The following is a 13,651-nucleotide window of genomic DNA, read 5'->3' as shown; positions in this document are numbered from 1 at the left end:
CTAAAAGGGTCTGGTCTAGGGGTTCTAAGGTGACCTAGGGACGTGTCTAAGGGTCTGATATACGTTCTAAGGGTCAAGGTTGACAGGTTGGGTCGTGGAAGAGGTTGGTGGGATCGAACGGGTCAAACTATGCATTTTCTCGAATCGGTAGGGCACGGTTTCGGTCTTTCGGCTTTGGGAAATAGGTTGGTACTTAACTAAGGTTGAGATTAGTACCTAGGATGTGTTTGAAGGTATGAGGAGTACATCACATGTTCAAAAAAATGAGCACACGATCCGCAACGAGATTGCTTCTGTCGGTGTGCCACTGCAAAGCCGCATTGTCTGGGTGCAGGAAGAGCTCAAGCTCTTCAGCGGAAATGTCGACCAGCCTAGGGAGGCCTTGGTCTTCACATGTACCAGAGAGAGATCAGAGGGGGAGAAGTGAGAGAGAGAGAGAGAGAGAGAGAGAGAGAGAGAGAAAAAGACTTCATTCATGCTTAAGGGTCTTCACTGGGGTAGAGTCCATATTTATTTAATAAAATCAAAGTAACTCATAAACCCAAAACACCCTCTAGCTGCCCAAAAATATATCCTACTAGGCAACCAAAACTAAACTAAACCAGGAGACTGGAGTCATATCTTCAATTGGACTTTTCACACGCCTTAAGTCCTAAAATCATAAAACAATTAAGAAAACATGCCTTGGCTGGACTCTACACTCTTGTGGGACGTTTTTGGGGAGAGGGAGACGTCCCCCACTCCTTCCAAGTTGGCGCCCCCTTGTGGGCCTTGCTGGCTAACTATCTTTGATTCTGATGTGGACGTATGTCTGACTGTCCTCCACCTTGTTATGGACATGTGCCATTGATTTTTCTTCTAAGAGAAGAGTCATGTCAGCAGCCATGTCACCTCTATGAGCCTCACTTTGACTTTGGATGCCATCTTGGCTTGCTGAGGTGGCATCTGGGTCCTGGATCTCCTTTTGGGTGTGGATCTCTAATTGGACTTGGATCAAGAATGACTATTGGATCGTGATTCGTATAGACCCAACCCACTTTAAATGGACCAAATTCTAACATCCAATCGCAAAGACCCAATATAGCTGCTCGATTGGAGCAAGAAATTGAAACATCAAATCCAACTATAATAAAAAGAACACCAAAGTAAATCGGGGCCAATTATGGACTGTAACACTTAACAATATTTTGTTAAGTCTGTATCAAAATGGTCTTTGATAAATATGGGTTTTTAATCTTCACTATCCTAAGATTTCGGAAGCACCACACCTTAGCAGTTTCATTCCTATGCTCTGATGATGTTTTGTTGCCTCCTGTTTTGGAACTCAATGGATGGTAGTGCTATTTATTGTTGTAATTCTTGGTGCTTGAAACTATAAGTAATCGCATTGTGGTTGATGGTTGTTCATCCCCCTAAACTTCCTAGTGAATAAAATACATAATCTTGGCTTAGTAATCAAGAGTGGGGACTTGGGAGCATGGGAGCATTATAGGGTGCATATATGCATGCATATGTATGTCTTTTATGAGTGTTAATTACTTGTGATTATCATTTTCAGATTGGATTATCCACCTATCCCTAGTGTACAGATTTACATCTATGCACACAATAAAATTTTTATGCATATATATATATATATATATATATATATATATATATATATATATATATATATATATATATATGTCACACGGACTCGGCTAGGGAGGTGCCCCACCCGAGTCGACACGGGTGCGGCTTCGGACACGGCCCAGACTCGATCAACGCCGAGTCGGACTCGGTCAACGAGTCGAGGTCGAGTCTGTCCTTGTTTTGGACTCGGTCAACGTTTACTGAATAAAAAAATATCCATTTTTACGGCAAAAAAAAGATCTTTTTATATATTTTTTTTAAAAATATATATATCTACATATATAGCATGTCCAATTTGCAAAGTTTATAAAAACACTCATGCTGGTGCCAAACTTTACAGGACAATATCCACATATATGCACACAGGATATATTATATATATATATGGCCGAGTCCCCATGTCCAAATTTTTTAAAATTGTGCCGCACCCGTGTCGCACCCGCACCCATGTGACATAGACATACATACATATGTACATGTATATAGATGTGTTGCTAACATCTACCGTTTAGTAGATGATAACAAGTTTGCAAAAGCTTTTTGCCCCTAAGAGATCTTTAGATCCTAGTGACTTTATTTGATCATCACCCAGGGCATTTTATTGTTTTTAATAAAAAATAGACGTCATTTACATAAAAGAATCTTTACCAAGTACTGCTGCTAAAATTACTATTATTGTTTACGAAAAACACATTGTGGGATTTATTAGTACTTGATTATTATGGGATTTATTAGTACTTGATTATTAAAGTTACGTACTTGGATGTAATCATTCTTGATACGGAAGCATAGATTGAAAGTTATTTTTTTAAGGTTATATGTTCCTCTTATCTATTTCTACCTTGTCTCATCCTATTTTGTAATTAAGAAAAAACTAAAGTAATTCCTTAACTCTCTCTCTCTCTCTCTGAATTGTTAACTATAACTACTATAATTGTTTTGCTAAGTTGGCAACTATGATAAACTTATCTTAAAGCTTTCTGTTATACATTGTCTCTCTTAATCCTTTGTATCTGTTTGGCAATTGCAAACTAGAGCCCTTCCTTCAGATAGTCAAAACTTACATGATGGCTAATGGTTTTTAGTAGTAATAAAGCATTTTCATTATGACACTGACCCTAATTGAGGTAATATTTGTGGAATCTGCAACAATTTACTTCTAAGATATTTTAGTTGCACCTTGAATTGTCGGGAAAGTTCTAGGTTACCTTTGTCATCATTTTGTAGGATTGGATCCTACCTTGTTTGCAGCACTTGTGCCAAACAGTGCAAACAAACCACTGTCAGAGCTAATTGAGGAGATTGTAGGGGACCATGAAAGGCTGGTGAGCTTTCATCTTGACTATGTACTGATGCTGCAATTCTTTTCCATTTATTGACATTAATAGTTTAACTTTGATTTTGTAGAGTGCTAACCAGTCAAATCAAACTTGAGAATTTCTATTCAAGAAGTGAAGTTGCTCGTTTAGTTGTTTGACCCAAGAGCCTCCATCCACATTCATTTATACTGCACGATGGATGTATACTTGCGCTTTTTTTTCTGATAAGATATAATTGACCTTAGTTGTGTAAAAGAAAATGTAGATTCCATGATGCTCTTCTTTGGAGAAGATGTCAGATGTATTCATAAAGCTAAATAGAAATGCTGCTAGAAAATTGCTAATGTATACCATTAGAGAGAGCTCACGAGAATTTATGATCTAGAAAACATAAACAACACTCATCTACCAGTTTAACAAGTTAACGTTGAACAATGGCAATGGTTCTGTGAGAGAATGTGTCGCAGCTACTCTCTCTCTCTCTCTCTCTCTCTCTGTATATATATATATATATATATATATATATATATATATATATATATATATATATATATAACCGACTTAAAAAAAACTTGTCAAGCTTATATTCAGATTTTTGCTACTGTGAAAAATCCTTTAAAACCATGATGGCCCAACTTAGACTGCAGAGATACGCAAGCTCGATCCGGTTACAACTTTACAGTCTACACAGTGGGTCAGGTTTCAAAATTAGAATATTTGGGTGCATTTGTTCAATCTTAAACTTTGAGATCAGAGGATTAAATATATGGAAAATGACTCCTGTATGGCAAAATGACATGTTTTCTGAAATGCCCTACAATTTTTAAAATACACCCGATGTCTAAAATCGCAAATAGCCAACTTTGTTAGGACCTTTTTGCCCTTCACATGTGTGAAACTTACGAAGTTTGTGCGATATATTGCTTTACTCATCAAGTATCGCAAACTCCCACTTAAAAGATAGTCTGCATTGTTTCTTTGCGGACATCACGAAGTTCACATAATCATATTTGTGAACATTCTATTAAACCCAAACCTCAAAACTTTGTAAATGTCTGATTAAGTTCGTATATATATTATGAAATTCACATAAAAATGTGTAAACTTGTTAAAACTGAATCTCATAACCTTGCAAATATCTTACTTAATCTAGAGATACTTTACGAAGTTTGTATTAAAATCTATTTAAGTTAAACTGACTAAATGTGCATACTTTCCGTAATTGAAATCATAGAAATTTTGTAAGTATTACACTAAATTTGCATACCACATAATAATATTTGTGATTTTCTTTGTGGTGGAAACTTCGCAAACTAACTTCGCATTCGTAGTGCGAAGTTTACACAACCAAAATCTGTGAACTTAAATTGAAACCTCTTGAAACTTTACATACATATATTCATTTCATTCATTAAAAAATGAACAATCTTATACATATATTTATTCATCATTTAAAAATAAACTTGCTCATATATATATATATCATTCATTAAAAAAATGAACATGTTACAAACATTATAGTACATAGCTAAAAAAATGATTGTATTGTACAACAAAAATGATGCATTTTCAAAGATGCTTTCAATTTACCAAATTTGCCAAATAGATAATTCTATAGGTTTCCATTTTTTTTAATGCTTTTACCCCTTGCATTTGCGAATTTTTGATTTTTGCAGGTCATGATGCTAAAAGTGGATGAACCCACGAAACTCGTCAAAAAAAATCGCATATAAGGTTACGATGTTCAAAAAAAGATTATAAAATTTTAAAACACTTGCAAAACTTGTGAAATTATAAAAGATTATCACATGAGGTATTGCGAAATTACAAAAAACTTGCAAAAGGTCTTACCTTGCAAATTTTCAAATGAGTATCATCGGGGTATTGCAAATTTTTTTTCTTGCAAAATTCTTTTCTATATAAATGACGCTTTATTTTTCTACCTCTTATTTGCATATGGATGCCTTATTTTCGCAACACTAGAGTTTTTATGGTCCTTAACCCCTTATTTACATATGAATGTCCTATGCGGATGTAATTTTGTCAGAATGAATATAAACTTCGATGTCATTTGGATGTAAAGTTCATTCATGGTTGTATTTAAAAATTTTGTTGTAATTTTGCATGTAAGGTTGACCGAATTTGTAGTTATGTTATGTTTGTAGATGATTTTAGTTGTAAATTTTAGTTTTGTTTATATGTATTGTTAAATTGTTAAACAAGCAGATTTGTTCTGTAACAGTAAAATGTAAAGAAAATTATCGCATAAGTAAAAAAATTACATCTTTTGAAAGAAATTCTCATACATGCATGTGAATTTATATATGAAATATGCAGGTATATGTGACATTTTCTTTCACAAAATGAAGTCGTTCATACATTGCATTCATTTCATTCTTTCATAAAATAAAGTCACTCTTACATTTTGTATTCATTTCATTCTTTCACAAACTGAAGTTACTCATATATTAGATTCATTTCATTCTTTCACAAAATAAAGTTGCTCATACATTTTATTCATTCTATTATTTCACAAAATGAAATCACTCATACATTGCATTTATTTCATTCTTTCACAGAATGAAGTTCATACATTTTGCATTCATTCTATTTTTTCACAAAATAAAGTCGCTCATGCATTGCATTCATTACATTCTTTCACAAGAATGATGCTTCTCATTACCTCTTTAATGAGAAGAACACAAAGTATGTGCAGAAGTACCTTCATCTCTTCGGCCTCAAGAATGCCAAATTGCACCGTATCTTTGATAGGGAGAAAACACAGTATATCATCGTTGATTCTACATTCTTTGTTGTTCTCTTGATTTTTCCTATCCCACCCATACCATGTGATGGAATGAACATTGACTATGAGATGCATCGACTCTACATCATCCTTATCCAACACATCTTTTCAGCTATCATAGTTCGTTAGAGCGGATGCCTTCTTCATCATCATCCTTTATGTTCTCTATAATGAGAATGCATGACTCACGAACAACTTGTGAACTTTTGGTTTCCTATTTCACTCATACTATAAGATCTCACTGTTGATGCTTTTACCAAAAAACTCACTATCGATGAAGTGTCATCGATCCTTTTACCATCGATGCTTTTACCGTAAAAACTCATTGTCGATAAAGTGTCACTGATCTTCTCACCGTTGATGCTTTTACTGAAAAAACTCATTGTCGATGAAGTGCTTCCCATGCTTTTATCGAAAAAACTCATCGTCGATGAAGTGTTGCCCATGATTTTACTGAAAAAACTTAGCATCGATGAAGTTTCGCCCATGCTTTCAGGGTTTACCACCACTGGTGAACCGCTATTGATAAACTTTCGTTGACGAGAGATTTTCGCAAAGCCTGAATGTTGTCAAAATGTTATTGGAATGTCATTGGAAGATTGCTGGACAGATTGTTGTAATGACCCCAAATTCACCTCCCTAAAAATACATTTTTTTTTAAAAGAAGTGAATTGACTCCTGGACCAATCTATGGTCATTCTTCATCTGTACCAAGCACTAGAGGGACTGCCTGAGCGTAAGCGCGAGTGTGTCTTAGCCTCCTAGTACTAGGTCCAGTATGAAACCACCAAAGACAAGGCCCTTTGTCAACCATCTATTTCAAATTATAATTTAAAATGAAATTATTTAAATCATAATTAAACTTAATAAACTTTAACTTTAAGTTAACAAGTTTAAAAACAACCCCAAACGTTTAAAACCCAACAACCAATTCATAAATATTACTACTCCTAGCAAGCCAATTGTGCCATCATGCTGCTCAGTTAAGCCTCACCATCTAAAAAATATTAAATTAATAGATGAGAAGTCACAATTCTCGTACGAAATCTCACATTATTCAATAAGAATAAAGCATAATCGAAGGGTAGGTACGAGCATGCCAAAAATGATGATGTGATCAGGGGAACTATAGATATTGAAGATGATGTGGATGAATTGTTGGATTACATTTATATGGAGACACACATGTCTTCTAACCCCGACCAATCTTCTACTACACCAGGTGCAACAAACAATGACAACAAAGAGAGATTGTTTGACAAATTGTGTGACATGTATCAGCGTGAACTTTATTTAGGATGTAAAAAGTTCTTAAAGCTCTTTTTCATCATTAGGCTACTTCATTTAAAAACACTTTACAATTGAAGTAACAAGTCATTTGATACGTTGATTGACTTGTTAAGGAATGCGTTCCCTCAGTGGGTCAGCATGCCAAAGTCATTTTACGTAGCAAATAGATACAAAAAAGACATGGATTTTAACTATGAGAAAATACATGCTTGCAAGAATGATTGTGTGTTATTTTGAAAGAAAAATGCTAATGTTGATGAATGCTCGAAGTGCCACACTGCAAGATGATACTATGAAGAATGTCATGATGGTAAGCATAAGAGTTTACCTCAAAAGGTTTTGTGATACTTTCTGATTAAGCCCAGGTTGAAACGATTGTTTATGTTAAAAGATACTGCAAAGGCATTGAGTTGGCACAAGAAAGAATGTGTCGATGATGTGATTCACCTAAGGCATCCAGCTGATTCTATAATTTGAAAAGAGTTCGATAAAGAACATAGCTGTTTCGTGGCAGATCCCCACAATGTATGACTTGGCTTGGCAAGTGATGACTTCAACCCATTCAGAACTATGAGCATATTGTATAGCATGTGGCTTGTAGTGTTAATTCTCAATGATTTGCCCCCTGGAGGCATATGAAATCACCATTCATGATGTTGTCACTGTTTATTTCAAGACATAGGGCACCTAACAATGAAATAGATGTCTATTTGCGGCTGCTCATTGAAGATATGAAAGAATTGTGGTACCACGGGTTGCATAGTATGATGCATCCACAAATCTGACATTTTAGTTGCATGTGTCACTCTTGTGGATCATAAATGATTTCCTTGCATATGCAAACCTATATGGGTAGTCTACTAAGGGTAAACTTGTGTGTCTTTTGTATAATAAGGATACATAATACAAATAGCTCAAGTTTGGCAAAAAGACATGTTACGTGGGACATCAACAATACTTACCTCGAGATCATCCATGGCGAAGGCCAAAAAAATTATTTGATGGCATTGTTGATAGTAGGATAGCACCGAAAGAATTATTTGGATATGAGGCATAAATTATGCAATTGGCATAACTTCTATATAGACCGCTTGGAAAGGATACAAGAATGTTGAAACGTAGCGAGATCGAGTTGAATTGGACCAAGATATGTATCTTATAATAATTGCCTTACTAGTTGACATTGAAGTTAAGGCACAACTTACATGTGATGCATATTAAAAAAATGTATGCGATAATGTGTTAAGTGTACTGCTAGATCTTAGAACAAAAGACAATAAAAATACACAAAAAGATAGTCTGCCTTGGTACATGTACATATATGCCAGTGGCAACGTTCACATTGGTAGGACCCAAGAAGATAGTCTGCCTTCGTTGGCTAAAAGAGGTAAATTTTTCTGATGGCTACACATCTAACATCAGTTGTTGTGTGAACGTTAATGTAAGACCCGCAATTTTTCAGAAAATATCTGAATAAAATTCATGAGGCATTTACTGCTAAAAATGACATTTTTCTCAGAATGCGAAACGAATCAATTCCTGCGAGCCAGTTACACTTAGGATATTCGTCGAATCGCGAATATATGCTCAAACACTCTAGAAGCCATAACTTCCTATCTGAACAAAATCAAAGGATTCCTGCGAGCCAACTTTCTTAGTGGCATCAATACGAAGATAATGGCGTACTCAGAATTTTTCGTAAAAAAAATCGCCGAAAACCCGAAATTCTTGTGAGACCCACGGAAATATGGGTGGGACCCACAGAAATATTTCTCAGAAAATATTCTAGAAGATTTTAGAATATTCCAGCACCTTCCAGAGCCTTCCAGCTCCTTCCAGCACCTTCCATGGAAGGAATTTCTTAAAAGCCAAGGGGTAAAGAGGGGATTCTGAAACTTGGGGCCCAAGTTTCAGAACCTATAAATAGAGGACCCCTCTTCCTTTAGAAAATCGCCAACCCCTCTCTCTCTCCTCCTTTTCCAAACCTCCCCTACCTAGCCTAGCCCACCTGAGCCCACCTGACCTGGTCTGAGCCTGCCTGACTTAGCCTAAGCCTGCTTGACCTGGTCTCAGCCTGCCTGACCTGGTCCTAACCCACCTGACCTAGGTCTGAACCTACTCGACCTAAGTCTGAACCCAGTTGACTTGACTTGAACCTGGTTTGGTTCAAAGTCAAAGTCCAAGTCCTTTTTCGTCCGAAGTTCAAAGTTGATCCTTTTTCGAAGTCGAGCCTCGTTCGAAGCGTTTGAAGCAATCAGAGTCGTTTCTTCCTCAAATTGAAGTAAGTTCGCTTCATTAAACCATCTCTCTCAAGTATTTGATTGTTTGTATATAGCATATACTTTCTGAAGTAGTATCTTGCTTTAGTTCTTGGTTGAGCCCTCTAGGACACTTCGGTGTTCACGCGCTCGCCTCGTAACTATCGTCGGATATATATGTTCGAATACGCAGTATATGCGTTCTTCAAAATAGTATCTCACCCTAGTTCTTGGTTGAGCCCTCTAGGACACTTTGATGTTCACTCGCTCGCCTCGTAACTATCGTTGGATACAGATCTACGTGTATATCTGCTGATTCTGCCGACGCGTCTTATATCGCACAGGCTATGTAATTTACCTTTGCTGTCGCGTCGTATGATGCCAAGGTTCCCTGCTTTCTGTACTTCCGATTAAAGCACTTCCGATTATGCATTTACTTACGCCGTCGCGTCGAACGATGCCAAGGCTCCTGCTTTCTGCAATGTATTTACTTACGCCGTCGCGTCGAACGATGCCAAGGCTCCTGTTTTGTTATATATGTAGAATATTTCGTTCAGTTACACACCCTGAACAATAGTATATGCATTTCCTTTACGCCGCCGCTGTATAAAGCATAGGCTTCTGCTTATATTACATATATGGCGCGTAAGTGAGCGTTCAAATGAAGATCAAATCGCCAATGCGATTCCCTTACCGCTCCTCGTGCAAGATTCTGCTTGACGAATGAAGCCCCTATTGGAAAGGCTTCGCCTTTTGGCAAAATGCGCTTTACGTAAAGACTAAATCAATTACGTATGGCCTGGCTATGGCCCAAGGTTCCTGTAGCCTTGATGGATGCAAAGTACGCACAACGGTGCGCATCCATTTTCCGAGTTAAGCGTAGCGATTTCCCACCAAAGAGGGGAGATGCCGCTGAAATGGATAAAAGAAAACGCACGCTTTCTCCGTTAAAGAGAGGAAGTGCTGCTAAAATTCCTGAAGGGCTAAGAATAGCTCAGAAAGAACGTAGCAGAAGTGCTACCCAGTTTATGGAACGCTTTTTACGATGTAGAGAGGTTCGTCGCACCACTGCCGGTAGAGCAGAGAAGGTGTCCACAGAATGGTTGGCAGAAGAGCTGCCAGAACCAGTTAAGTGGCACAATGATGTCCCTTGTTGGAACGATGTCAGAATGACTCGTCTCTCTGACACCTGCAAGGGCATCATACTTGTAAGAGCCGTTGCGCCAAAGTAGTGGTAGCGCCTTGACAAGGTCCTGAGCTCGTTGCGTAAAGATACGCCGAGTAGACGATCCGTAGAGATCGAGTCATGTGCATGCTCATTAAGAATTATCAGACAACCAGACTCCTAAGGGCCGCTGAGCCGGAGTGTGTTGTTTCCACCGAAAGAGGTGAAGTGCTCGTCAAGGCCGAAGTGCCGAGAGCAGAGTTAAGCATGCATATGAATAAAACCTTTGTTCCACGGTGAAAACCGTGTGGTTGATTGGGGTCGGGTACATACTTCTCAAAGGCTGCCCTATAGGCATGCAATGTTCGTCAAGTAATTGTAAGACCGGCAGGCCCCTTTCAGAATTTCTCACCGAGGAAGACGGTGATGGCGCAGCCTTGAGTGACATATATTTCACCCGAACCTGATAGAGTTCATTGATGGCCTTCGTCACTCAGAGGTTTGGAGGTCGTGGTTATCCTTAAATATCTAAGGATTGAACCCAACTACTGCAGTAGCAGAATGCATTCGGATACCTAGTAAGGATCTCTTCCGGTATGTTGTACCGTCCTACTAGGGGGATGGGGTCAACAGGCCTCTGGGGTATCTAAAATACATAGAATAATCAACCTCCAGATCATCGCGTTGTCGCCCAAATATGAGTCCCCTAAGCCCAGGGGGAGGTGCAATTATCGAAACAAAGCATTAGCTTAGGTACAGCGCTACTTTGAATGTATGAGTGGATGACGTTGTTGAGTCAGTCCTGCATAACCTTTGTGAAGGTGTCATGGTCGGTATACTATTGGACCGATTGGGAAAGAACCCCATTGATATCCGTACGACTAAGTGAAGCTCGGAGAGCTGTCCTTAGATTCGTAGGATACGGATGTGCCAAGCATAAAGGCTTGAGCTAGACATCCATTCGTGACTCTGAGGAAGTCAAGGCTAAGTCGTAGAGACTTAAGAGGTTATTCTAACTCACAGCCCTAAAGAGGCTTATGCGAAGTCATGACGACTTGCGTGGATGTTCAACTCATAGCCCTGATGAGGCTTTTGCGATATACGCTAAGTCATGGAGGCTTGAGCGTCGTATTACGAACTGTGACCCTGAGTGGTCTATGCATTTACTTGAGTTGAATAGATAGGTGTTTGCCTACTTACCAGACCATCAGTGGTTCTGACCCCGTTTTATGGGGATTTCAGGTATTGAACCTGCGTGGCGATATGCGGAGCAAGGCGGCATCGAGTTCCAGGGTTTCTCTAGACAGAGTTGTACTGCTTCCTTTTTATTGAACCTTCACTGCTTTTCTAAGCAGTAGTGTTGTAATAAACATGTGCTTTCGATAAAATGGAACACTTTCGTGGTCAATGAGTTGCTTGGCCACATACCTGCAACGTGCTTGGAGTTTTCTAAAACCGACGACTCATTATCGTCTTATTCCGCTGTTAAAAGCTTTTTAAGTTCCGCTGCAAAGAAAAAAAAAAGAAATTTATGAAAATTTTAACTTAGCTTTGTTTTGGAAATTCGGGGCGTTACAGAATTGGTATCAGAGCAAGAGTCTGAGAAACCTGGTTCGAGATCCGTCTTGTCCACCATATCGCACTGTAAGTATATTTTGTACTTCTTGTTCTGATCTGGTTGCATCTTTGTATAGATGGCAACTCACGACTCCCGAGGATACTGCTATCGTTGCGGGATCATGCACGATGAGTGGGTATGCCCAAATGAAGTCCAAGATTGTCAATATTATGGCGAAGGAGGGCATTCCGCCAACGAATGCCAAATGAAACATACCGCCGATATGGGTCGACAGGGATCGCTTGGTCTTAGGGATGAGACCTCGCGTGTTAGTGGGCCACATTACTCCAGTAGAGGGAGTAGCCGTACTCCAGCAACTTCTGATGAACTACCGTCTCTGGTAGGATTTGACTTGAACTTCCTTGAGGGATTTGGTCAATCGCAAGGCTATCAACAGGCATCATGTACGCCTAGCTTGCACAGTTGGGAGGAGGGATGCAACAACTCCTTCTATAATCCCATTATGATTTCAGATTCCTCGAATCAAAGTACTATTATATGGGGGAACAAAGCGGCTTCACCAACGCCGAGTCTGAATGGCCAGGAAGAGGGATACAACCTATATCATCCCGTTATGGTCTCGGATTCCCCGAGCCATGATGCCACTGAATGGGCAAGTGGACCGGCATCACTGATCTATCCACAAGAGTCGCTTGAGAGTGCGGAAGTGCCGCCCAAGCCAAAGCTAGTTGTGCCTGCACCAAGGCAATGTGGAAGTAAACGATACTTCAGGTTCTTTGGGTCAAGAAAGAAATCCAGTTCCTAGAAGAGACTGGTAGTGTTTTGGAGTCAATAGACTCATGTACCTAGTTTCTCAACGCCTAAAAGTCTGCCAGTGCGGCATGACGTTTTGTTTAAGGCGATGCTTGTGTAAATGTGATGTATATTAAAGTAAATAAAACTTTGCTTCGATATATACATTGTGAAACTAAAACACGTTGTTTGTATGTGGTAGATAAATGGCTCCTACGACGAGGAGAACCATACCAAGCGAGGAGTCCCATACTCAAGGATTTCTGCTGGAAACACTCAACAATTTGGTTACTGCCATTCGAGAAACAAGGCCAGAACCAGTCGCACCTCGAAGCGAAAACCTTGGTGGAATAACCTATGAAAAATTCTTCAAGCTCGATCCACCAGTCTTCGCCGGTAGAGCCGATCCTGAACTGGCAGAAAGTTGGGTCTAAGAGACCGAACGTGCCTTCCTGGTGCTGGGAGTACCAGAAGAAAGGAAGACCAACTTTGGCACGTACAGGCTGAAAGACAACGCACGAAAGTGGTGGGATACCACTAAGATTATCTAGTTCTCAGAAGTTGAAGTCATTTCTTGGACTGACTTCCGGAGAGCTTTCATGGATAATTACTTTCCATTACACTCCAGAAACAAGAAGAAGATGGAGTTTCTGGAATTGGAGCAGGGTGGCATGAATCTGATTGACTATACCACCAAATTTCAAAATCTTGAACGGTACTGCTCCCGGTTATTTGAGACCGACCAAGAAAGGGCCGACAAGTACATCAATGGACTGCGAGAAGGGCTAAGGTCACAGGTTATCACCAGCA

At 39.0% G+C, this 13,651-nt stretch overlaps 1 protein-coding gene across 4 annotated transcripts in view; it reads left to right on the top strand.

Moving 5' to 3' along the window:
• Positions 1-3,383, top strand: part of LOC149822440 (vacuolar acid trehalase) — a 215,540-nt gene extending 212,157 nt beyond the window's left edge. For all 4 annotated transcript variants that reach the window (XM_089981481.1, XM_089981484.1, XM_089981480.1 and 1 more), the window contains 2 exons: positions 2,860-2,957; positions 3,040-3,383. In XM_089981481.1, the coding sequence (XP_089837607.1) occupies positions 2,860-2,957; positions 3,040-3,066 (125 nt within the window). In that variant the 3' untranslated portion in view covers positions 3,067-3,383. The remainder of the gene's footprint in view (positions 1-2,859; positions 2,958-3,039) is intronic.
• Positions 3,384-13,651: the final 10,268 nt, after the last annotated feature.

Source organism: Nuphar pumila, chromosome 11 (assembly GCF_984573655.1).
Source record: "Nuphar pumila chromosome 11, dmNupPumi1.hap1.1, whole genome shotgun sequence".
NCBI lineage: Eukaryota > Viridiplantae > Streptophyta > Magnoliopsida > Nymphaeales > Nymphaeaceae > Nuphar > Nuphar pumila.
Note: the sequence above shows the minus strand (reverse complement) of the source record. Positions and strands in the feature narration are given on the sequence as shown.